Raw genomic sequence first — 25580 nt, forward strand, 5'->3', positions numbered from 1 at the left:
CCTTGATGCGTAGATCGTATCTTGGCATTGCGGTTTTAGTTTTCCCCTTAAACGCCATGACACGTGTAAGATGAGAAGCTTATAACAAGTAAGATAAGCCTATGACGGGTTTAGCATGCACTACCGTCTAGGAAAGCAAGACTCCACACACGTATAATCAACCGCCAGGTTGTATTGTAGACACGTGGCGACTATAGGTTTTCCCCCGAGGTTGCCTATAGCCTAGGGTTAGGTGGAACTCACTGAGACATTATGTCTCATCCCAATCCTTATTTGTTTCAGATATCAGGATGGTTTGCAAGCTAGTAGCCGAATGGATGCTGCGACAAGTGTTGGTTCGTACCCGATGCCGGATGATGTGGATTTTCAAGGATGTATACATTATGTATTAGGAAAGTTAAGATGTAATCTCTTGTACGAACGCATGTTGTTGTATAAACATTCATTCGAAGTTTTATTGTTGTAAATTTTAATGTATCCATTACTAAAGATAACGCACGTGCTAGACTTTCTAGATACGTCTAGTATGGGTGTTACATTTTATACCTCTGAAACCTTAAAAATTCCACCTGGAGTTGAAATGGTTGTTTCAAATTTTGAATGGATTAAAATTAAGTTGAGGTTCTGTTTTTTCATTAAAAAAATGTTTAAGAAGAGTTGCTTCATTTTCCTGAAGGAATTCATACCATAAAAATGATTAAGAAAGAATTCATTCCATCAATTTTTTTTAAGAAGAATTGAGTTGCTTCATTTCATGGATTATGACTTTGTTCTCTGCAAAGTGTACCTTCATTTTCTTTTCTTTGTATAGAAACCTCAAAGTATAAATAGGAGAACAAAGGAATAAGAGAAAACCACTGTTACAGGTCCTCTTGTCAGTAAAAATAGGAGAAAATGCCTAACAGAAAATATTCTTCTTGATTGTACAAAGAGGAGAATGAAGGAACGAAGAGGGAAGCACAATTTGATACAAGTCCTTTTCTCTTTCTAGTGGCATTCCTTGTGAATGAATTTCTTTTCCTTAACAGCAAAATATTCTTAAGAGCAAAATTTATGGAATGTGAATTTATATGTCTTAATTTATACACGGGACAAGATTAATTTAGAAAATATGATCACATGAATTGTTCTATTAATGAATAAGATCTATATCTATATAATATAAATTTACGACCTGTTTCATGGCCCTTTATGGAAATATTTTTCTTCAATTCTATTCTTGACATGTGTCACCATATTTCATTGTTTTCAATTTCATTCTACTAATGACATGTGACACTCTAATGTTGTTCCATTCTCAAGCATTTGCATTATTGTCACTTTGTGTATTAATTTTTCTAATTAATATATGGAACCATGTGTATGAATTATGTTGTATATTTTTTTTGGAAGACCAATTATATTGTATGATTATATTATTTATATAATCGTGTAATGTAATGTTTTATTATCATATATTTTATAGTTGATATTAAGGAATGAAATTTTAACGAGATTGTTTCATATAATATGATATTTTCAATTATAATATATTTTATAATTGATATTAAAGAATGAAATTTTAACAAGATTTTTTATATAATATCATATTTCAATTGCATATGTATTTGAATATGCAGAAAAAATTGCATATATTATTTAACCCATTAAAAAGATTATCAAATTTATAATTTATCGAAAAGTATAAAATCTAAAAAACTAATAGTAATAAAACAAATATTATTTCATTAAACTGTTCTATTTTTTTAAGAAATATCATTAAGTTGTTCAATTTTTATTTTAGGACAGAAAAAAAAAGCGGAATTGAAGCTGATTGTATTAGTCAAAGAAAATCATAAACATATCAAAACCATTATTTCAATTGATTTGTATTTAACAAACTTTTTTTTGGACAGAAAAAAAAACAGAATTTTGGTCCTAAACATATCAAAACCATTATTTCAATTGATTATTTTTAACAAACATTTTTAAGTTGTATTTAATGGTCTTTTTATTTAACAAACATTTTTCAATAATATTATTTCATTACGGATTTAATCTTAATTGGATGTAAATTCATAATTGTATGTAAATGACATTGATTTTTTTTTTAGGGAGTAAATGACATTGATATGCGTTTTAATGTAAAATGATATTTGACCAAAATATTACCATGATTGTAGGCTAACACGTCACATGATTATTGAGCATTTATATTTATGAGCTACAGACTTTTGTTATAGAATATGGGAAAAGACGACAGTACCTGATAAAAAAATGTCTATAAATTAGAATGTCGGACCAGCAATATTGCACACCACACCCTCCCACCACACTGTTTTCAATTCTTTAGATTTTTTTGTTGTTGTTTATTCTTCTTGATTAATTTTGTATAAGCAATATTTAATCTATTTGGGTTCATGATCAAGATCGAAGTTATCGATCACAAAAATATAACTATGTTTGTCATTTTTTATCTTAATTTTATTGATTTGATTAAGAAGCATATCGACTAGGATGGTGCATCCACCAAGCACAAGTCGAAGAATCACATTAAGAAACAGAATGATTGAATGTTTGGCTATGATGAGTTTTTTATTTTATCATTTATGTGTGTTGCGCGCATTTCATCTTTGTTTTTGTTTTAACTAATTTTTTATTGATCCTTCTGAAAAGAGGGCCAAAGGCCCACTTTTAATTTATTCTTTTATTAAAAAAAACATGTTTTATTTATTTTTAAATATCAACCATTGGATTTTTTTTTACCACATGTCTTTCACCCAATACACTAAATGGATTAAATTGAGCTTATGGTAAATGGAGCATACCTGCTCCCACATTTCACACCATTCTGAGTTATAACTCACAATTTCCACATCACTGCTATAAAATGTGTTTTTTGGTTTCAACATTTTCACTCAATTTTGATATTCATGCTGAAATTTTGAAAATTTTATCGAGATCATTCTTTTAATTTATTCATTTTTACTTCTTATTCTCAAGTTTTTTTTTCTTAGATATAATTCTTAAGACCGATTCAATTTTTAATATTTTTTCACAGGTACAACAATTAAACAAACTTCTCTATGCTTTTCTTTGTCTATTTAGTTGTTGTAGAAGTGGATCTCAAACAACGAATATGATAAAAGAATCAGTAGATGGAGTGAACTTGAAGAAATTTCATTAAACACTTTAATTAGAATGGATGTATTTTATTAGGTTTTTAAGCGATGATTTGTACAATTATTCATCTAATTAGTTTAAGAGATACAATTTATGTTGTAAATGATATTACACTTCAAATAGTAGCGTTTCTATAGATTATTGATTATGTCGTACTTTCAACTTTGATGTGCATCTACGAAAAAATGTTATAAGAACTGTCTTATGTTTATTATGATTTTTGTCTTAATATTCTAATATTTATAAGATCTTATTGAATATTATAGAAATTTGTTATTTGCTTCTTTTTAATTTGTTATTCAACAAAATTAATGAGCACCAAAATACAATTATAGATCTTCTACTTAAGAGACATGGAACATCATGGTTTAAATCCTTTGCCCTATGACTTTGTGTGGGAAATGAACAGAGACAAACTTAATCTTTAGAAATGATTTTTAATGAATTAAAAGATTGGCTTGCAATTTTGATTTTTAATTTTTCAATTTTTTAATAGTTTACGTTATTGGTGATTTGATCAGTTTTTTGTTGAATTTTAGATTTTTTTTATGATTTTCAATTTTAGTTTTTTACTAATATTTGACGTTAAAATTGAAAATTGTTCCATCTATAATCAAAATTACCATGAATGTTTTTTTTTCATATCATTTTGTCTCATCTGATCGTAATAATCTTCATTGATAGGAGTAAAATACTATCATTAAAATTAAACAAACTAAAATACTATCCTTCAAAAAAAATTATTGACCTGTTTTTTGTCAAAAAAATTATTGAACAGTTTATGTTGAATCATTTTATGTTGAATTAAAATGGGATATTCATTTATGTCGAACCGTTTTATTCACAATGATATTGATAATCCATTTAGGATATATGGTACACGTTAAATGCCCATTTTTTTTCATGGCGTGCTATCCATTTAGAAATTAAAATATACCTATTTAACTTTGCATTTTAAGTTAGAGCACAATTTCTTAAAAAAAAATTAAAGCACAGTTATTGGATTATTGTTAACCACAACTTTAAAGGTAATATTTTTTCCAAGGAAACAGTTAATGAGTAAATATTTCCCATTCAATAGACATTATCATTGACCAATAATTTTAATTTGCTTGAAGTGTTACATATATTTTCATACATTAATATTTTAATTTTATTAAATAAAATAGAAGATGATATATTTTTTTAAAAAAACCAAAATTAAATTTATTATCGACAAAAAAACATAGACATATGTTGTTTGTTATAAGAACCAAATAAACCTCACCATTTTATATCATAGACAGATTATCCTACGATTCAAAATATTTACCCTTCAAGGTATTTTTTATAATATATATCCTAAATTAAATGATATATGTACCATTCTAGGTATATATTTCACATTAATATTTTTTTATTAGTTCAATTTTTTTTTTCAAGTAGGAAAATTTTAAAGGAACTATTGTTTTAATGGACATTTAATGAGGAAATATCCATCATTCAATAGACATTACATTGGCCAAGACTTTTAATGTGTATGCTTGAAGTGTTTTGTATATTATAAATACAATGTTAATATTTTAATTTGACTAAATAAAATAAAATAAAATAAAATAAAATAAAATAAAAGATAATACTTTTTTAAAACCGAGATTTTTAGATGGTTATCAGCAAAAAAAAACATAGACCTCTATTGTCTATATTATATATATTAGAGAGTTTTTCTCAAATGTATATATGAAAACAAAGTTCTTCAAAGCCTACTCTTGACATGTTGCACCATGGATCAAACCAAGCATTCTCATGCATTTGACATTTGTGACGGTTATTTTTTTATGATACTTTTTATTGGGAAATGCTAACTTGTGCTCTTAAGGCACAAGATAAAGATCTTAAAATAGAATTAAACATTAGATATTGTATTGAAAAGACAAGTTTTTGATTTTTAAGGTTATGAATGCACAATTTCCAAAGCTAAATTTCTACATTTATTTTCTTATCTTGTGTCCTTAGGGCACAAGTTAGCAAGACCCTTTTTTATTTGGTCATGATGTATGCATTAAAAATAATTTTACTATTCTAAGGTTTTTTTTTGTCATTATGTATGTATTAATAATTAAAAATTATAATTAAAAATGAAAATTGATTTTTTTAAATATAATTGTTTTAATCTTATTTTTAATAAATAAATTTAAATAACATTCATCTACTTTAATAATTGTACCAATAAATTAATATTTTATCTGTTGAACAAGTATAAATAAAAATACATTGATTTTTCGAAAATTTAAATCATTTTTTATCTACAGTACATGGTTAAAATAATTTGTTATTTTTTTATTTTGTTAAGATTTTAAAAATTAAGGTTATATATTTTTTATTTCATATTAAAAGAAACTTATGAAGGAAGGCAAATATCTAAGAGAATCAGACGCAATTTAAATGATATTATTGTGATACAAACTTTCTAAACAAATTATCAAATTGTAATATTTTCAATAAATATTAATTTTAATGCGTAGTCTCCATAATGAGTAATGAAGTTTTCGAAATAAGTCATCTCATTATAATATATATAAAAAAATTAATGAGACATTCTCTTTACCATCAAATTTTAATAATTATAAGTATAATAATAAATAAAAAATTCAATTTTTTATAATTATAATTATACATTATAAGATTAAAATAATGAGTATTATTAAAATAAAAAGGGAAAACCAGTCCATTTCACTTTATCACATGTTGATATAATTTGTTGATTCCAAGATCTATCTTTTACAAAAACAGTAAGTGGCTTGGTGGTCAAAATGCTTTGAAAATAACCAATATGTCATGGGTTCGAATCTTTGGAGATTTTTTCATAAATATTTTTCAAGATCTATCTTTTTACCACTAGACCAAACATTTACAAATGTATTACTTTAATACATTATTTGTTGATTTTAATTATTTTTTTGTGATATTTTATCTCATTCTTATGAGTGTGTGGCCATGGGCGGATGCACCATATGGTTTGGTGTGACTATAGTCACACCAAATTTTTCCTAAAAATAAACTTACATGTGAAAGATGTCTACAAGATAACCGTAGAATTGCAAGTTTAAAAAATTTGGTCAAACCATTTGTGATTATAAATACTTGGTGTTGTTATACATGGTTTTGCATACACAACTACAGGTGTTCACAGGATGGGTCGGTTTTCATTGTAATCTATTACCTGATGCAATAAAGTTTCGTTAGGTTGGATCAACAAATAATTACACATAATTTTTAAAAAAAAAATTCTTAAATATATATAATTAAATGACATTCTAAATTATAAAAATTACTTCAAGACTTGGACTAGATTCTACTGTTTAAAATTGGAAAACTTGAATATAATTGAAACCTTTTGAATCTCTATGACATAAACCAAGTATTAATACCGTGAATACTAGGTCAGTGCTTAGAAGAAACGCGTTATATAACTCAAGTACAATGTTAAATGAGCAAGGGTCGATGCATCGCCGCCTGGATGCAGTAAAAAATAAGCAAGGGTCTCAACATCTTTGTGAACGAGTGTGAGTAAAGAAGTTAGTTCACGAGAGTAGGACCCATTTTAGAACATGGAATAAAGGCACCCTTACTTGAAAATATATGGGAATAGCTGACGCTATGACTAGGAGGAATATTAATTTTGTGCCAACAAGAATCTAAGTGGGTGGGTGAAAAGGCGAAAGAATTACATAGCTCAAGATTTAAGCATTGTTACACTGAAAAAGTTTGATCGATAAATGGTGTAGGCATTTTGTGGATAACTAATGGAAAAAGGATATTGTGGATGTAAAGAGGATAGGAGATTGGATTGTATCCCACAAATTTGTAGCTGAATTAGACATCTTTAAATTTTTTTCTTGAAAGGAAATAAGACAACTTTAATGTTATTAGTGTTTACGCATCTTAGGTAGGGTTGGAAGAATGTCATAAAGCCAAATTTTGGAAGGATTTGAAAGGCTTAATTCAAGATATTCCATAAGAAGAAAAGAAAAATTCCTAGAAGGGGATCTAAATGGGCATGTATAAGGAGTGTTTGATAAGTTTTGAAGGCATGAATGCATAGGGTAAATCCATCCTAGATTTTTTTGTTGTCTTTTAATCTTACTTTAGGAAAATAAAAGGGAGTCTTATTACATATGAGATTGTATTTTAATCAATTAATCAAAGATATGAGCTTATTGTAATGTGTTGAGGCTTACTGTTAATATGAGATTGGGTGCATCTTCGGTAGAGCTGTCAAGATGGGTCAGGCCCACCGGGCTGGACCTTCGGCCCTTTATTTTAGTGTGGGTCGGGCAGTAAAAAAGTTATGAAAAAAACGACCCTATCTTTTTGGGCCAGCCCATCGGGCCTGCATTTTAGATGGGCCAGCCTGGGCTGGCCATCGGGCTTGCGGGGTCGGCCCTTTTAAAAAAATAAATAGTTTATAAATAGTTTTATTAGGTAAGACTGAATTATTTTATTATGTAATGTTGAATTTTGTTGTCTTCAACGTTCATTTTGTGAGTTATGATAAATACTCTACTTTTGCATCGATTCTTTTGTGCTTTTTATGCTTATGGATGTTGATTTAATAGACGTTTTATATATAATTTAACTAAGTTTACGAAGACATGTGATTTATTTCATGTATAATAATTTATGTAATATGTTTCTATTAGAAAAAATATGTGATATGTAGCTTTATTGTTCATTCCGTCGATTTTTTTCGAAAAAAATAAAATAATACATTTTAAAATATGGGACGGGCTGGCACATCGGGCCGTGTAGCCCACTACTAATTGGGCTGGCCTCAACTTTAGTATCCCATGAATCAAGTGGGCCGACCCACTCAGACCCATTTATATGAGCTGGTCCACTGGGCCAAGGCGGGCTGGGCCGGGCCGGCCCATTTGACAGCTTTACCTGCAGAGCAGGAAGAAATTGGTAATTTTGACAAGTGGATACTCTCAATTGGAGACGGCAACGATGCTTCGGATGAGAATGGTGAAATGAAGGTAGAAATTCTTGAAGATTTGCTCATATCGGACACAACAAATCCGTTGACGTCACTTATAGACTTTGTGTATCCCGATTTGAATGATAATCTTGGTGACCCGCTATTTTTCCAAGAAAGGGGAATACTCGCACCAGCGCTTGATTCAGTTGAGCATGTTAACGAATATAAGATGTCACTGATTCCAGGTGAAGAGAAAGAGTATTTAAGCTATGATTCTGTTTGTCGATTGAGTGAAAATTCTGATGTCCAAAGCGAGTGGTTCACAACGGAATTTCTTAATGGTATTAAGAGCTCTGGAATTCCAAATCACCGGTTGAAACTAAGGGTGGGATGTCCAGTTATGCTGATGAGAAACATCGATTAGGCCAATGGACTGTGTAATGGTACGAGGCTGACAGTTACACATCTAGGGAGGAGCACGATAGCTGCTACCGTAATTACAAAAAAAAGGGCAGGTACCAGGGTATTCATTCCCAAGATGAATCTTATTCCGAGTGATCCATGACAACCCTTCAAATTCAGGCGCAGGCAATTTCCATTCACGCTTTGTTTTGCAATGACAATAAATAAAAGTCAGGGTCAATCTTTATCTCGATTGGGAGTTTATCTTCTTAAGGCCGTGTTCACGCATGGACAACTTTATGTCGCTGTCTCTCGAGTTACTTCTAGAAAAGGTTTGAAGCTGCTCATCTTGGATGAAGATAATAATGTTTGCAAGGAGACCACAAATGTTGTGTATCGTGAAGTTTTTCAAAAAGTATGATCATTGGTTATGTTTTAGAATTGTTGTTGGTATAATTTAGAAAACTAAAGTTGCGTATTGTTTGGAAGTATTTTTTTTTTAATTTCTTTGTAAGACGTGCTGGTCATTACAAGACATGCAATTTCTATATAAGCAGATCCTCCTGCTATTGACTTTTAATTGATGCACTTTTCAGGTATAACAATATGCAGAACTTTTTTTTACATCATTGTTACTCTAAAATACAATATTTACATTAGACCATTGATTTTGTAAAAAATAAAAACAAATAACAATCGGCGTTTCTGTAGCCCAAACTATATTTATACACACCCCTAAAAAATTTAACGTTTGCATTCACAGACTAGGTGTATACATCTGACACTGACTATTATATAAAAAAATACAATTTTTTTTAGTTTTTATGATTAATAAAATACATTATGTCAACAAATAATAATATACAGTACGTCGACGTATTTTTGCAAAAATATTATATATGCTAAGTTTAACAATGAGTACATCTTATACTACAAATAATTAGTATAAGTATAAATCCAAATACTTTAATCGTTATGTGTAATGTTTAGATATTTTAAAATATATACAAAATTAACAAAATTAAGATGATATTTTTTTACATATCAAATTTAAATTATAACCACACTTATAACTCTAAGATAACATAATATAAAATCTATATATTTGATCAAAAAAAGTTTTTTATTTCCCGTGCTTGGCACGGGTCACTATACTAGTATTGTATATGTAAAGCATAAACAATAAACCATAAACAATAGATTATCATATTACAAAATATAGCAGCAAATATTATGTTGCGGAGGCTTTTGAAGTCGCGACATTGGTTGTTTAAAGCTATTAGCAAGTTTATTAGGCTATCAACTTATAAGTAATTAAAAGAACTGCAGTTCCGATAACTCCCTTAACTCATAAGTAATTAAAACACCGCAATTTCTGATAACTGCGTAGGACTTGAGTTCTAAACATGTCTACATATTTGCGCATCATTTCATTGTGGTGAAGATATTGTTAGAAACATTAAGTCACATAATTAATATATATATATATATATATATATATATATATATATATATATATATTACACAAAATATATACATCACCATATAAGCCATTAACAATTCAATATATAAACAATAAGTCACAGAATATATATATATATATATATATATATATATATATATAAAGGGGGCTGCTAACTTACTTCCACCTAAAAACATGAAGGAGTAAGTTAGCAACCCTACTCCCACTTGTATTTTACTAAAAACTCCATTATCTCTAATAAACACCACTTTAAGTTATGGCTAGTATTGTAATTTGCTTTTTGTTGGAAACATTATCTTTTTTTAAACGTGGTGGAAACATAAAACATTGTCTCTTTTGTTCAAAAATAAAAATAAAACATTGTATTTTTCTTTCGTTGGAAATATTTTTTGTTTTAAATGTGGTGGAAACAATGTTTTAATTCCTTGGGATTAATTTTTCTATGTATCTCTATGTCTGAACGTAATTTTCAATCTCTATGCCTGAACGTAATTTTCAAATTGCTCAGACGTCTTTAATTATTTTATTTTATTTACAAATTCAAATGTCTTTTATTTAACAATAAGTGTTTCCAATAATTGATTTTTTTTAACAACCTAAACTGAAATTGGTGTCTTTATGATTGGACTGGTATGTCGTACCAAGGTTAACTTTTCAAGTATTAAGCACAATGAGAAACCATACATGGAGAGGAAAAAAAAATTAGTGGATTTGGTGAAAAAAACGTCAGTATTTATCAACAAAAAAAAAGTCACTTTGATGTAACAAAGACAAAACGTTATTCACCACATAATCAACCATTGCTGCCAGCTGTAAAATAGGAAACAATTGTGTGTTTTATAAATTTTAAAATAAATAAATTGAAATTGACAAAACTATCCTTTATTTCAAGTAAATTAAAATAGTGAAAGGTGGTATTTTGGTAAAATACAAGTGGGAGTAGGCTTGCTAACTTACTCCTTCATGTTTTTGGGTGGGAGTAAGTTAGCAACCCCATATATATATATTACACATGCTTGCATATAATGCATAGTTTCTTCAATAAGGATTTACTTCTTATAACATTAGTAACGTCGACGTAATTGGAATACTTCAATTTATGTTGCAGAGGATTCTGAAGTCGTGGTGTTGGTTGTATAAGCTATTAGCAAGTATGTTAGGCTATCACCACATAAGCAATACGTTACAAAATATTTATTACACATGCCTGTGAATATTGTAAAACATTTGTAAAAGAACTGCAGTTCCGATAACACTTTTAACTCATAAGTAATAAAAACACCGCAATTTTTGATAATTGCTTAGGAATTGAATTTATAATATCATTATAAACAACATATCTTTGTCATATAATGATTCAAGTTTTGAATTAAGGTCTTGGCCGAAAACTGTAAAAGTTGTTAGCAACATGTTGCAAGGCCATGAATCTTAAAATCAGCACCTATAAACTTACAAAAACACCTATAAGTGTCCACAAAGGCACTGACATAGCAGAAGGAACAAAAACAGTCCAACAACCCATCAAACGTGATTGTATGTGTCAACTTGACTTGGTTATGACTCTTGGGTTGTCGCTTGATGTTGAGATCCATTGCCATCTTGACTTGATTGTGTCGCTTGAACTGTAGTTTCTTGCTGCATAATGTAAGAAAATATAAATAAATAATATGGTTTGACAAAATTTAATACATTGATAAAAACTACTTACCGGTGGAACTCCTCTTGGAACTCCTCAAATATTCTTGGAGTGTAAACATTTGCAGCTTGTATGAGCATACGAGCCTTCTTCATTTTCAATCTAGGCAGCTTATTTTTTGACTCATATTCAGCTTCTGACTCATTGTTTTGTTTACCATTAACAACTCTTTTAAAGTGTGTAAAAAATTGTGCCAAATTTAAATTAAACTTCAAATGATTTTTCAAATCAGTATTAAAGCTCTCACTTAATTGAGTAGATCTCATACCTGCAGTGAATGTTTTTCGAACATATGTCCATGCCCATTTCTCCTTCAATTGAAAAATTGTATGCAACCACGACCCTTCCAATATATTATGCTCAACAAGTAAACAATTCCAAGCATTCAAAAATTCACCCCCATCTTCATGTAGATTTATGCATGCTTCAAAATCCAAACAGAATTGTGAACTCTTTTGATATAGGTGGTTCACATGCCATAAATCGTTATGTCTTATATGCCAAGTGCACAATCCATGAAATGTTTCTGGTATAACTAAAGAAATAGCCTTAGCCATCGCGACATCTTGATCCGTCATAATTGTTTTCGGCTTTTTTCCACCCATTGCCTTGAGAAATGTTTCAAATAACCACTTGAAAGACGGGATTGTTTCGTCATATAGCAATGTTGCCCCAAAAATGACTATTTGCATGTGATTATTTAGTCCAACAAATACTCCCAGCGACCGATAACCCTTATTTGTCTTGTATGTGGTGTCAAAAGTGATAACATCACCAAAATACCCATAATCATTTATCATTTGTGCATCCACCCAAAATATATTTGTTATTTGCTCTTCAACATCCATTTGAAAGTCATAAAAGAACGAGGGATTTTCACTTTCTTTTTTGAAATACATCATCAATGCACCAACTTCACCATACTTTAGTGACTGCTTCCTTTTGGTTTCAAGGTAATTCGTAAGGTCTTTTTTTGTAAAACCAACTGTCTTTATTCCACCAGCTTGCTTGGATATATATTCTTGCAAATCTTTTGGTCTTGATCCATATTCATCTCCCAAGACAATTTGTGATGCTTGTGTCTCAGATATGCGTCGATGAAAGCGAATCATATGAACATGCTCATGTTGAATTTGATGGTTATGTTCAACTATAAAGTCAACTACTTTATATTTCTTTATCTTCCGATCGAGTGAAATAACCATACGCGCCGAACATCTCGTTCTAATTTCTGCTCTAGGCTCCCCTTTTGGTTGACGTCTTTTATCAACACCTCGTACACCCTCTTTGTAGCATGTGAATCTTCTTGAAGTCAAAACTCCATCTACGCTGCTTTTATTTGCATATTCTCGAAGAGTACCAAATCCAATTCTTTTACTGTACTCATTATAAAATTCATAAGTCGCCGCTTGAGAATCAAACTTCATTTCCAAGTGAGGTACATTGTTGGCAATACTTCCTTGTCCGCGTTGCACATTCTGTTCATGAATGTTGTTCAGCAATTTATCGACACAAGCTGAAAAAACCAAAATTTACAATTAAGGCCACCATAACTGACAATTGCAAGCATAAACTTACATGAAACAATGTCTCAGATATACTTGAAGAACGTAGACTGTATAAGAATTTGTTGACCATAAAGTTATCTATTACTATTAAAAAAGCATTTTAGGAAAGGATGGTGATTATATATATATATATATATATATATATATATATATCACGTAAGACAACATCACGTAACAAAGAGACAACAAATAATAACAGAGACGTCAAACTAAAAGAAGAGTAGAGTAGATGGAGCTATATTACATTGATCAAAAACAATGGCGGCGACGCTGGGATGGTCGAAGACGAAGACATCGGGTTGGTTAGTGTTGGCAGCTGGATGGTGTGGTTCGCTCATGATGCTGAAGGCGACGAAGAGAGAGGTGCAGCGGCGAGAGAGAGAGCGGGGGGGAGAGGTGGCGGGGCGGGGGGAGGGAGAGGTGGTGTCGATGATAATGGGGGAGGAAGATGTAAAGCTATCTGAGAAAGGAAGAAGAAGGGTTTGTATCAGAAGCGAGTGTAGTGTTTTTCATCATTAAAGAATTGCTTTTTCAACCCATTTAATCACATCCATTGATTTTATTTTTTCCACATGTCACACATCTATGATTTGAAATGGGGTAAATTGAGGAAACATAAATGGAGCAAAGATGGACTCTTATCATATACGTCAAATAAATCACACCACACATGAATGAGGGACTTTGCAATCAGAAAGAGGGTAAACATAGGGACCAAAACAACTCAAAAAAACTAGAGGGGCCAAAATCACACAATTGAGAAACTTGAGGGGTCAAAAGTTCAATTGTACCTTATTTAAAAACTTTTTCAAAACTTCCATGTCGAGTTTTGCCAGAGAAAAACTAATGGAGTCACTCATAAATTAGCAAAGATATACTCATATAATGCTAGCTCCCACCTCTATGCTAATGTACTTACATGCATCCAGTTTATGATTTGTTAATGAATTAAATTAAGTTTGCTTTCTTAAGAAAAAAAACTCTCTTACCATATTTTTCTTTAACAAAAAAAATAATGAAAAAGAAACACTCTTACCTTATTCGTCTTTATTTGCTCTCAAAAAATATTAGCTAAATTACATCAGAGGTGTAATATCCCACTCGTCAGTTATGGGAATTTTATCAGTTGGATGTGTCAGAGGACGAATGTTCTTGGAATTCATTTATGACGGGGGATGTTTATGATGCAGCGTTAGTAGTTTACACGCGGATTCAGTCAGCAGTATCAAGTTGGGTACGATTAAGACAAAGGGTATTTCGATAATTGCACGCGAGGGGTGTATAAGTGAAACTTGTCCTAAACATTTCATTATTCTTGATACTTTCTCTCTCTAAGCTCACAAACTCAGATTTTGCTCTCTCTCTCTCTCTCTCTCTCTAGACTAGCTACCCTCCTCCCTCTCTTCACTCAATCTTCTCAAAGTTCTATTCCTAGCATGATTGTGGCTAAAGGATGGAGTATTTATGATGCTTACAACTAGGAAGGACTTGTAATAGCTCTTCAACTAGGATTTTCTCTTATGTGGAAATTGCATGAGCTAGGGTTTGGTTGTAGCAATGTGGCTAGATGGAGCTTAATCTTGTATTGGAATCAGAATGTCTCACGTGAGTTCTTAGATAGCTTTCCTTACCTTTGGGTTTGTGTGAATCTTATGTGAGAAATCTTGATTATGTTTATGTCATGAATTAGGTTTAGAGAAACCCCTTTGTACCATAAATCATCAAGAGCATGTTAATATAGCCATGCATTCTATCTTTGACTGTTTTTATGTGTTCTGGTTGTATTGTCTACATTAAGAGACTTGAAATTGAGGATTTTAGCCCAAAAACACGATTTTGCAGGTCTAGTACTGATGAACTTCGCTTGAAGCGAGCCCAACTCGCTTAAGCGTGCAAAACGTCGAGACTATCTTGCTCGCTTGAAGACTCGCTTAAGCGTGGGTGCAAGCGTGCGCTCGCTTGGCTGCTTGCTTGGAGCTCGCTTAAGCGAGCCTTGACATCACAACATGTATTAAACTTGTCTTGTGATCCAGTAGTGTCGTTCGAGGCCTTTTCTTGCAGTCTTTTCTAATTTTAAACCCCTCAAACTTCAAATATCGAATATACATTACATCTTATAATTTATTAAAAGGAAATACATGGTGAAACATTAACAATTCAACGACGAATGGCACTTGAGATTTATGACATGAGTTATGTACGGGTAGAAGTTAACCCTAAGAATGGGAAAACCATAGAGCCTCGACATAGATCGTCGAGAACAAGTATGTTATCATGTAGTCTAAGTACATTAGGTCTAGTCCAAGAATGAAAGAGCCCAAGCATGTAATGATTCACCGCCATACGAGGAGGTTACAAACTCGTGGTAATCATTCAAGTAAGATTAAGTATAAGTCCTTTATGTATGAACAAGACTAATAAGTATAAACATGTCGTGTCTTTCCGTTATCCACGCCAAGGGGATACGAGAGATTCACGTTAGGGGGACGGGATACGCTCTGCAAGGTAGGCCCGCACGACATTAAGAGGAGTTCCGGTGTTAGCCTCAGATATGAATTTCACCAGATATGTCATGGGATTAAATTCCGGGGTTACTCCACTCGGGATTAATCCATAAAACGAACCATGATAATGTTGTTTGTTACAAGCTAACTCTCTAACATAATGAATAATTATGAACCATGATATGATACGATTATGATTATGCTATGATATGTATAGGTAAATGCTTCTGCAACAAGTTTTGATAACTCACTGTCGACGATATTAGTTTTCCCCGATCGTCCAGTCAGAATATGCCATGTACATGATATGTTAAGCCATGCTAGTGATGGTTTCCGACATAGTGGTCTTAGTTCCCTTGACCGCCATGGTATGCAGGGCATTTGGCAAGACTTATAGGTTATGTCATGTAGAGACTTATGGCGATCTTAGTTATGCACGATCGTCTAGATAAGTAGGTTTTCACACATGTATAATCAACCGTTTGGTTGTGGTGTAGACACGTGGTGACACTAGGTTTCTCCCGAGGTTACCTATAGCCTAGGATTAGGTAGAACTCACTGAGACATTATGTCTCATCCCAATCCTTATTTGTTTCAGATCAGCAGATTATGTAGCAAAGGACGTTATGCAGGTAGCTTAATGGATCATCATCGAGTACATGTTCGTACCAGTCGAAGATTATTGTTTGGATCCAAGTGGTTACTAAACAAATGTATAGGATTTCCAAGATTGTTGTATTGAACGTACGAATTTGTATAGATGTGTTTATTCATTGAAGCTGTTATGTTGTAAATTTTAATATATCCAATACTAAGATAATGCACAAGCTAAACTTTCTAGATACGTTTAGTATGAGCGTTATAAAAGGTCCTTTAAGTTATTTTATTGTAACAAATTAGTTCTTTAAGTATTTTTTCTGTACCACTTAAGTTCTTTTAAGTTATTTATTTGTAACAAGTCGGTCCTTTACGTTTTTTCATACCAATTAGGTCCTTTAAGTTATTTAACCGTAACAATTTGGAGGATCAGGTCTTAAAAATGTAAGTTATTAAGGACCTAAAAGTTACAATTAAATAACTTAAAAGATCTAAGTGGTACGAAAAATACTTAAATGACAAACTTGTTACAATTAATCAACTTAAATGACCTAAGTGGTAAAAAAACTTAAAGGATCAATTTGTTACAATTAAATAACTACAAGGACCTCTGGTGTAATTTAGCTAAAAATATTGGTCTCTATATCAATTTATAATTGCTTGTGTATTTTTTTTTTTAGCGTGGTAAGTGCTTGTGTACGAACTAAAAAGAAATAAAGTATTAATTTTAAAAACTTAAAAGGCTGTTAAAATTTACCTTGATGGGTGATTGGTTCTAAAAAAAAGAAAAACAGAGAGAGCTAAAATATAATAATTAATAAGTAATATTTTTTTTTTGCCATGAACACATAAAATAAAAGAACAGTACATACGAAAAATACTTAATTGGGCACAAGAGTTTAAACACTTGGGGTATGTTTGGTTTGGAGAAGAAAGTTAAAGGAAAGAAAGTGAAAGGTGTAACGGTTCGGTTTGGATTGGTTTTCAGTCAAAAAAATGTCCGAACCGATGAAATCTTCATCGGTTTGGATTAGTTCGGTTCACTGTTTTTCAAAAAAGAAACCGAGCCAAACTAATCGGTTTGGTTCGGTTTGGATTGGTTTGGTTGATCGGTTTATTTAAAAATACAATTAAAAAGATGGCTTAATTACTCTTTTGGTACCTTAACTTATTTTTTGGTTTCGTTTTGGTCCCTTAAGTTATTAACGTTACAATTTGGTCCCTTAACTTACTTTTTGGTTTCGTTTTGGTCCCTTAACTATTAAAAGTTTCGTTTTGGTCCCTTAACTTATTTTTTGGTTTCGTTTTGGTCCCTTAACTCTAATACATTCATCCTAACGTAAAGGACCAAAGTGGTTGACGGAGGAAGAGTTAAGGGACCAAAACGAAACCAAAAAATAAGTTAAGGGACCAAAACGAAACCAAAAAATAAGTTAAGGGACCAAAACGAAACTTTTAATAGTTAAGGGACCAAAACGAAACCAAAAAGTAACTTAAGGGACAAAATTGTGACGTTAATAACTTATGGGACCAAAATGTAACCAACAAATAACTTAAGGGACCAAATCATTAATTAAGCCTAAAAAAATTCATATTCTCACAAAATATTTCATAGAACTTTGTATAATTGTATTTCATATTTTGTTTTTTCATGTTCTCTATTTTTCAAACAACTTTTTATAACTAACCTTACTCAATATTTCACACATATGATCCAAGATTCATTCAACCATCATTCTTCAAAAACAACTTCACCAAACTCAAATATTTCAATCATTCATGATCCATACATGCATCATTCATCAACAAACACAATAAATTCCAAAAAGAACATCCTAAAATTAAAACATAGTCAAAATAACAAATCCATGGAAACTGAAATTAAAACATCCTGAAATTTAAGCATCATGAAATTATGGTCGCCATGAGTATAAATCAATGGCATAAACATGATAAAATTAACAAAGAGATGAACGATTTCAGCGGTGACCGGTGGCGATGAACAATGGGTATGGTGTGGTTGACGGCCAGGGTTTCTTTTTTAGTAGAAACGAAAGAGTCCGACTGATGAGATGAGATAAAGATGAGAGAAAGTGAATGAATTAAAAAATATTTTATGTTTAATTTTGGGCCTAACCATAAGTTTGTGAGGTAGGATAATATTAGTAAAATAAGGAGTGTGGTTATCATCGGATTGGTTCATCGGTTTCACGGATCTCGAAATGAAAAACCATGAACCAAACTAAACTAGATCGGTTTTGATTGGTTCGGATCGGTTTCAAACCGAACCAAACAATGTCGGATATTTTTTCGGTTTGCTTCGGTTTGAACTTTCGGTTTCGTTGGTTTTGTCCGAACCACTTACACCCCTAGTATAAGGAAAGAAAGGTAGAAGAAAGTGAGATGATTGTTTTGATTGTTTGGTATAAAAGAAAGTGAATAGATTGTTAGAGGAAAGAAAGATATGTATATTTGCAAAATGACAATTTTAACCTTAAAATGTTTTAGCTAAATGTGTTTGTTTTAAATTAATTATACTATCTACACATTTAAACATATTTTACTAATAAATATTAATTTACATATAACATTTGTTAATTTTTTATCAATGTTTTTTTTTCAAAACATCACGCCAAGAGAAAAAAGAGCATGTTTCAAAATCATAACTTGCTTGCTTACCAATGCTTGTTGAAGTTGAACACATTAATATTAATAAATTATAGAGGGCATTTTTGACTTTTTACAAAAAGTTGGTGCTTCTTTGTGTTTTCCGTCCAAAGAAGGGAGGAAAGTTTTTGAGAGTGGGTCCCACCTCAAACTTTCTTTCCTCTTCTTTTTTAATTGCTGCCAAATTGTGGAATGACAATCTTTCCACAAACTTTCTTTCCCTTCACCTCTCTTTCCTTTATCTTTCTCCAGATCCAAACACAGTCAGTTTGAAATTGATCATGCAAATATCTGGTGTTTTGGTTTTAATCCCTATAAAAATATTTTTTTGGTTTTAGTCCCTGCAAATATATATTTGGTTTTGGTCCTTGCTATTTTGTTTTAATCATTGTAAAATCATTTCATATTGAAATTGGTCCCTATAATATTCATCTTAGTCCTATTTTGAGGGACTAAAATCAAATATTCTACGTATTACAAGGACCAAATCCAATAAGAATCAATTTTACAAGGACTAAAACAAAATACCAAGGACCAAAACCAAATTTTTTATATTTTCATGGACTAAAACCAAAAAAATATTTTTACAGGGACTAAAACCAAGATATCAGATATTTGCAAGGACTATTTTCATATTTAAGCATTGAAAAAATGTAAAGAGAAAAAATAATTAAATAGTATTTCTTTTTTAAACAATTAAATGAAATCTACTTTTATGTGTGGGTGCCTAAATAATGTGTCTAAATGTTTGTGCCCAAGCAAGTCATACATGATTAAATCCTTGTGAACACAATGGTAATGTCCTCTAGTACAAAAACCAGAAACAAAATGAGTGTACAATATTCCACGTGGAACCAATCACAAACCTTACAACCTTATCCCACATCACAAATGCAATCAAATATTACCAATCATCCACTTCAAATCCAATATCCAAAACCAACCACATGTTCAATGCCACATCTGACGCACCATATCTAAATGTAATTCAAAGTCCACACACACTCTCTCCCGACTCTCAGTCTCATTCATATTCACAAGAAAAAATAAACTATACTTAGACTCTAGCAAAATGGCCTCTACACAATGCTTCTTGCACCCTCAATATGCTCTTACAACTCCATCTAGAAGTTTGTCTCAACGCCAAATTGTTACCAACAAACCAAACCATATTGTTTGCAAGGCACAGAAACAAGAAGTTGAGGATGTTGCTGTCAGTGTTGTTTCTCGTAGGTTAGCACTTTCTGTACTCCTTGGTGCTGCTGCTGTTGGCTCAAAGGTTTCACCTGCTGATGCTGCCTATGGAGAAGCTGGTATTTTTGCTGACACCTTATTTTTTTTCATCTTTAAATGACAAAATCAATTATGAACCTAAGATTAGAAAATTGTATTCTAATTCTAATTTTAATTAAATGTGACAAAAGTTATTATAATCCAGATACGTCAGTTATATAATGAATCTGAAAAAACAAAAGTTGTTTATAAATGTGACCGGAGGGAGACTTGAGACTATTCATACAGTCAAAAGATTTCAACCATTGTATGAAGATTAGACGGCACATATTCTAATATTATATTATAATTTCCTTTAAAATACTACTTAGAATATGAATGAGTTGTTTAATATTTAATCGAACGGTGGAGATTTGAGACTGCCTGAATCTGTGACTGCGGAGAATTTAATTTCAATAGACTCTATGATTGAAATGATGATGATCATAGCTCATGCATGTTATGTTGGTTTGAAATGAAATGTTTTCATTTGTTGTTGTGAAAATGCTCATGTTGATTTTGAAAATATAATCAGAATAGTTGTGGTTGTTGAACTAAATGTTAATCACATTTTACTTTGGTTAAGTGAAATTTCTCGAAGAAATCAAATGAAAACTAGTGGTTTGGTAGAGTTTAAGATTGAAGAAATTTGAGTGAAAAATCTAGATATTGTGCCAAAAGTGACTTTGAGATTAAGCAATATTTATGTTTGATTATTTTCGTTGCAGCCAATGTCTTTGGAAAGGCAAAGACAAACACAGACTTTTTGCCATACAATGGAGATGGATTCAAACTGTTGGTTCCAGCAAAGTGGAATCCAAGCAAAGAGAGAGAGTTCCCTGGTCAGGTTCTTAGATACGAGGATAATTTTGATGCAACAAGCAATGTTTCCGTTCTTGTCCAAACAACTGACAAAAAGAACATCACCGACTATGGTTCACCTGAGGAGTTCCTATCTAAGGTTTTAAGAATCTAAACTTTTTTCTTCTTTTTTGCTTATACTAAAATTTTGATAAAATCAATAATATATATTTTACAACCGTTCTCGAGGGAATTTAATGTTACAGGAACAATTTAAACACTTCGCTTAATGTTACACGAACAATTTTTTACCACTGAGCTGACACCTTATGAACATATATTTTATTACATATTATCTGCCTCAACATACAATATTTGTTGATGTAGCTAATATATTAAATCATGTCTGTACTGTCTCTGCAATTTTATGTTTATAAGTATTGCCTCTATAACTTCAAATTTCTAAATTCGTCACTGGTTGGCTTCAAATAAGATTACCACCAATAGGAGCTATCTTTGGATTCCATTTGGAAAAATAGTTTGGTTCAATGATTTTTGGACTAAATATCAGAATTCTTCTACTTAATGTACGAGGAAGGAATGCTTACAATAAAAATCGACGAATGTTCAGTGGTTTTGAGTGAAATTTTCAAAGTTCAAATGAAAATGCCTTTGAACTTTAAGGGCAATAACAAAAGTTCTTGGCTGAAATTTAAGATTTGGTTTTGATCTTTGCAGGTGGACTATTTGCTTGGAAAACAAGCCTTCTTTGGCCAAACTGATTCAGAGGTAATTTGTTAATGATTTATAACAACCCTGCATTATGAAATGTACTGTGAAGCCAGATTTCCTTAAAAGATGATGCATATTGGTGTGAAAGACATTTGTAATCTTCGAAGCACTTTCATAGACACCAGATATGAACTCACATAGACACTAATAATAATTTAAGAAAATAAAAGTGATTGAATGTAACCACATTTGTCGGTGTCAATGTCAGACACTAACAGATGCTGGACAGCGAACACCCCTTCGATTCGAATTGTTGGTGTTACATAAATTGTAACTTCTGCATTTGCAATTCATCTTTCCCTTATTAGCACAACTCATCATTAAACTATTTCTGAACTTGAATTCCTCAGGGTGGTTTTGATACAAATGCCGTAGCTGTGGCAAACATCTTAGAGAGTTCAGCACCAGTGATTGGTGGGAAACAGTATTACAACATATCAGTTTTGACAAGGACTGCTGATGGAGATGAAGGTGGAAAGCACCAGCTGATTACAGCAACTGTAAATGATGGAAAGCTATACATTTGCAAGGCTCAAGCTGGAGACAAGAGGTGGTTTAAGGGAGCAAGAAAGTTTGTTGAGGACACTGCAAGTTCTTTCAGTGTTGCCTAAATTAAGAACTTTGGTGAAGGGTTGTTATTTTGCATGTAAATCTTATTCTTAACTAAGCACTTGGAGTTTTAATCATAATGGCTTTTTAAACATGCTCTCTAATTAAGAATTTTAAGCTGTTAACAAACCATTGAGAATTTTAAACTATATATGAAAAATCATTTATTGGAAGAAATCAACCTCGTAAATGATTAAATAAAAGTATCTCAAAGGATATGTCTCCTGACTCGGGCTCTTGGTTGAAGGTATCCTAAATTTTATCAACAACAAAAATAAGGCTAATTTTTATTTTTAAATACGGCTGATTCTATGGTAAATAAATGACACAATTCTTCGCATCATGCACAAGCTAATTTTCACCATTGTTCCACCATTTGATCAATAAAACCCACCATTAAATTTAATGGGATATGAAGTGAGTAATTGATCCAATAGCAAAACATACATTTGTGCAAGTGCAAAATCATTTTACTTATCCATGTTAAACAAAACTCAAAAATAAAAACATTGTAATACCTTAAATAAGGGGTTGAAGGTTTGAATATAAAATGGTTACAATGGTTTATTAGTATTCATCATAAATCAAAGTCTCAATACAATGAATACTATAATAAAAAAACTTAGTAGTTAGCAGGAAAAACGTGAAGTTCTTGCTTACAGATGAGCTTAACTCTCCAATCACTACAAGAAAAGCCGAATTTTACTAGAGTTCCAAATCCGAATTTCTAGGGTAATCTTTGTCCTCTGTTTATTTAATTTTGTGAATTTGATGATATTGTAGATGGATGTGCTTTCAACATGACGAGTCTTCCATCCTATGAGCTTCTGATTTGAATCGTTCATTGAGTCAGACAACAGGCTTTAATGTATAGAAAATATGAAACTTTTTGAATTTATAGAGACCAGAGGCCTTAGGACTTGTGAGAATTTTAAATTTGACCGTGATTAATGTGTTCGCAACACACTATTTTCTTAATTTAACTTTTATCTTGCCCGTGAGATGGTTATACAGGCTGAAGGAGTCATTGCTGAGTTAACATTTCATCTTGTTATGATCTTGTCATCTTGTGTAATGTTACAACATCATTAAGGCTTGATGTATCTCAATGTGTTCTTACGTGAATTAAGTGTTCAATTTCATTTGCTTTTAGAACCTTTCTAATAATGCTTGTTTCTGTACTTACTGATACTTTTTTATTATATTCGATCTCCCAAAGGATAAATGATGTGTTTGTTTCCTCTGGTTTGGCAACTCCCAGTTGTCAAGAAAATCAAGTGCCTGTTCAACAGATGTTTGAATTTGTTTTGCATCGTCCTTCGATATTTGTTCATTTCTCTTCTTCCAAATGTACCATAACACCACTGCGATTGTGCTCTATAGCTTATTCTGCAAGTTGATGATTTTCATTAAAATGACAATCATTATCACTATCCCTGAAAAGGAATATTTAACCAATGTTACAATGTTTGTGGAAGTCTATTAGTAAATAGAGGATTACCTCACCAGGTAAAGGTTTTTATGAACTTTCATTCTCTGCGGAGGAAGATCTTCGAAGTATCCAATCAGGACACTCATGGAACATTAACCTCAGTTATCTTAATCTCTTTATGTAGAGTGAGGTTTTAAACCTAACTTGCAACATCAAACCAGTTCACAGGGCTGGATCTGCATATCTGGAATTGCTCAGGACTATTGTGGACACCTATATGCATCGACAACAATACTAGTAAGTCTAATTTTTATCGAAGCTTTGATCACCAAGCTAGAATTCTGGTAGATGTTGATCTTTCTGGACAGTTACATGATAAAATGTTAGTTGAAAGAACAGGATACTCATTCTATGTGGACATTGATTCTGAAAAACTCCCTAGTTTTCGAAATGTTAGCAAAAGTGTTAGGCATTCGATCCATGAGTGCAAGAAAGCCAATATTTATAGAGATAACAACGAGGATAAAAATGCTAAAGCTAGTAAAAAGAGTTCCATAAAGGTTACATGCAAAGATGTCAATAATCCCATTATGGCTAACAAAGATGGTAATAACTATAATAGGGAATCTCATGTTTTAGGGTTACCAACACGGAAGAGCTTGACATGGAATTTAATCAACTTAATATGGAATCATTTCTTATTAGGGTTGGTAACATTGAAATTTTTTAATGAAGAAGCCGATAATGGGATGCTTGTTAGATCACCACAGGTTGTGCAGGAAACTCAAATGCATATTAATGTTGATCTAGTTTTTGAAAATGTTGATGATATTAATTCCATTTTTGCAGAAGTGCAACAAGATATGAAAATCTTAGATGAAGATTATATATTGGAATATAAGGGGTATTTCCAATTCCCCATCTAAATTACCTTTCAAAAGGTTATGCTATTTGCACAAGCCTGGGGTTTTCTTTATCGTTGATCCCTGGATGAGTCACATCGATTATCGAGCTAAATTACTCATTAACTTGCAGTACAAGTTATTCTCTTTCAACAATAGAGACGATTTACTTCATAACCGGTGGGGTATTTATGATAATCAAATTAATCATATTGTTATTAGCACTTCGGATCAACATATTTCTTTTACCTGGAGTCTTAATGATATTGCACTGCTTATGGTGCTATTATGCTTCTACTACTTATATTTCTAGAATGAGGCTTTGAAATTTTATCACACAGGAACATCAAAATTATGATCTCCTTTGATGATTTATGGATGATCTCAACACTATCTTGGGTGCTCATGAAGGATATAAAGGGCATCATAATCTTGCTAAAATTTTCAATAATGAATGGATTGATGTTTCAAGAGGGGTATCCTTGGCGCAACTGGTAAAGTTGTTGTCATATGACTGGAAGGTCACGAGTTCAAGTCCTGGAAACAACCTCAGGCTGCATACAATACACCAAATAATGGGACCCCTTCCCGGACCCTGCGTATGCGGGAGCTTTAGTGCACCGGGTTGCCATTTTTTTTTAATGGATTGATGCTTCAAACAATAGTTCTTGTATTATTCTTACAAAGGCCAGATCTAATCATTGTCCTATATATCATGCTGAACTGATCTATA

General features: G+C 31.8%; 2 protein-coding genes across 2 annotated transcripts in view; one reads left to right on the forward strand and one right to left on the reverse strand.

Annotated features, from left to right (window-relative positions):
- The window catches only part of LOC146937664 (protein FAR1-RELATED SEQUENCE 5-like), a 34806-nt gene extending 21197 nt beyond the window's left edge, over nucleotides 1-13609 (reverse strand). Inside the window, exons 1-2 of the mRNA XM_085749491.1 lie at nucleotides 13516-13609; nucleotides 11716-13219 (exon numbers count right to left, since the gene is read on the reverse strand). Coding sequence (XP_085605617.1) covers nucleotides 11716-13219; nucleotides 13516-13609 — 1598 coding nt within the window. The remainder of the gene's footprint in view (nucleotides 1-11715; nucleotides 13220-13515) is intronic.
- Nucleotides 13610-20059: 6450 nt separating this feature from the next.
- Nucleotides 20060-22605, forward strand: PSBP-1 (photosystem II subunit P-1). Its single transcript, XM_085751871.1, has 4 exons — nucleotides 20060-20352; nucleotides 21040-21272; nucleotides 21851-21901; nucleotides 22255-22605. The coding sequence occupies exons 1-4, from the start codon at nucleotides 20112-20114 to the stop codon at nucleotides 22513-22515; spliced, it is 786 nt and encodes a 261-aa protein (XP_085607997.1). The 5' UTR covers nucleotides 20060-20111; the 3' UTR covers nucleotides 22516-22605.
- Nucleotides 22606-25580: the final 2975 nt, after the last annotated feature.

The sequence above is a fragment of the Medicago sativa genome, chromosome 3 (assembly GCF_051527215.1).
Source record: "Medicago sativa cultivar Bolivia chromosome 3, Bolivia_mono, whole genome shotgun sequence".
NCBI classification, from domain to species: Eukaryota; Viridiplantae; Streptophyta; class Magnoliopsida; order Fabales; family Fabaceae; genus Medicago; species Medicago sativa.

Excerpts from the sequence above, each read along its gene's own strand:
- PSBP-1 (XM_085751871.1), top strand. The coding sequence starts at position 20,112 with ATGGCCTCTACACAATGCTTCTTGCACCCTCAATATGCTCTTACAACT. Across the intron at positions 21,273-21,850 it reads CTGAGGAGTTCCTATCTAAG|GTGGACTATTTGCTTGGAAA; the intron begins GTTTTAAGAATC and ends TGATCTTTGCAG. Across the intron at positions 21,902-22,254 it reads TTGGCCAAACTGATTCAGAG|GGTGGTTTTGATACAAATGC; the intron begins GTAATTTGTTAA and ends TGAATTCCTCAG.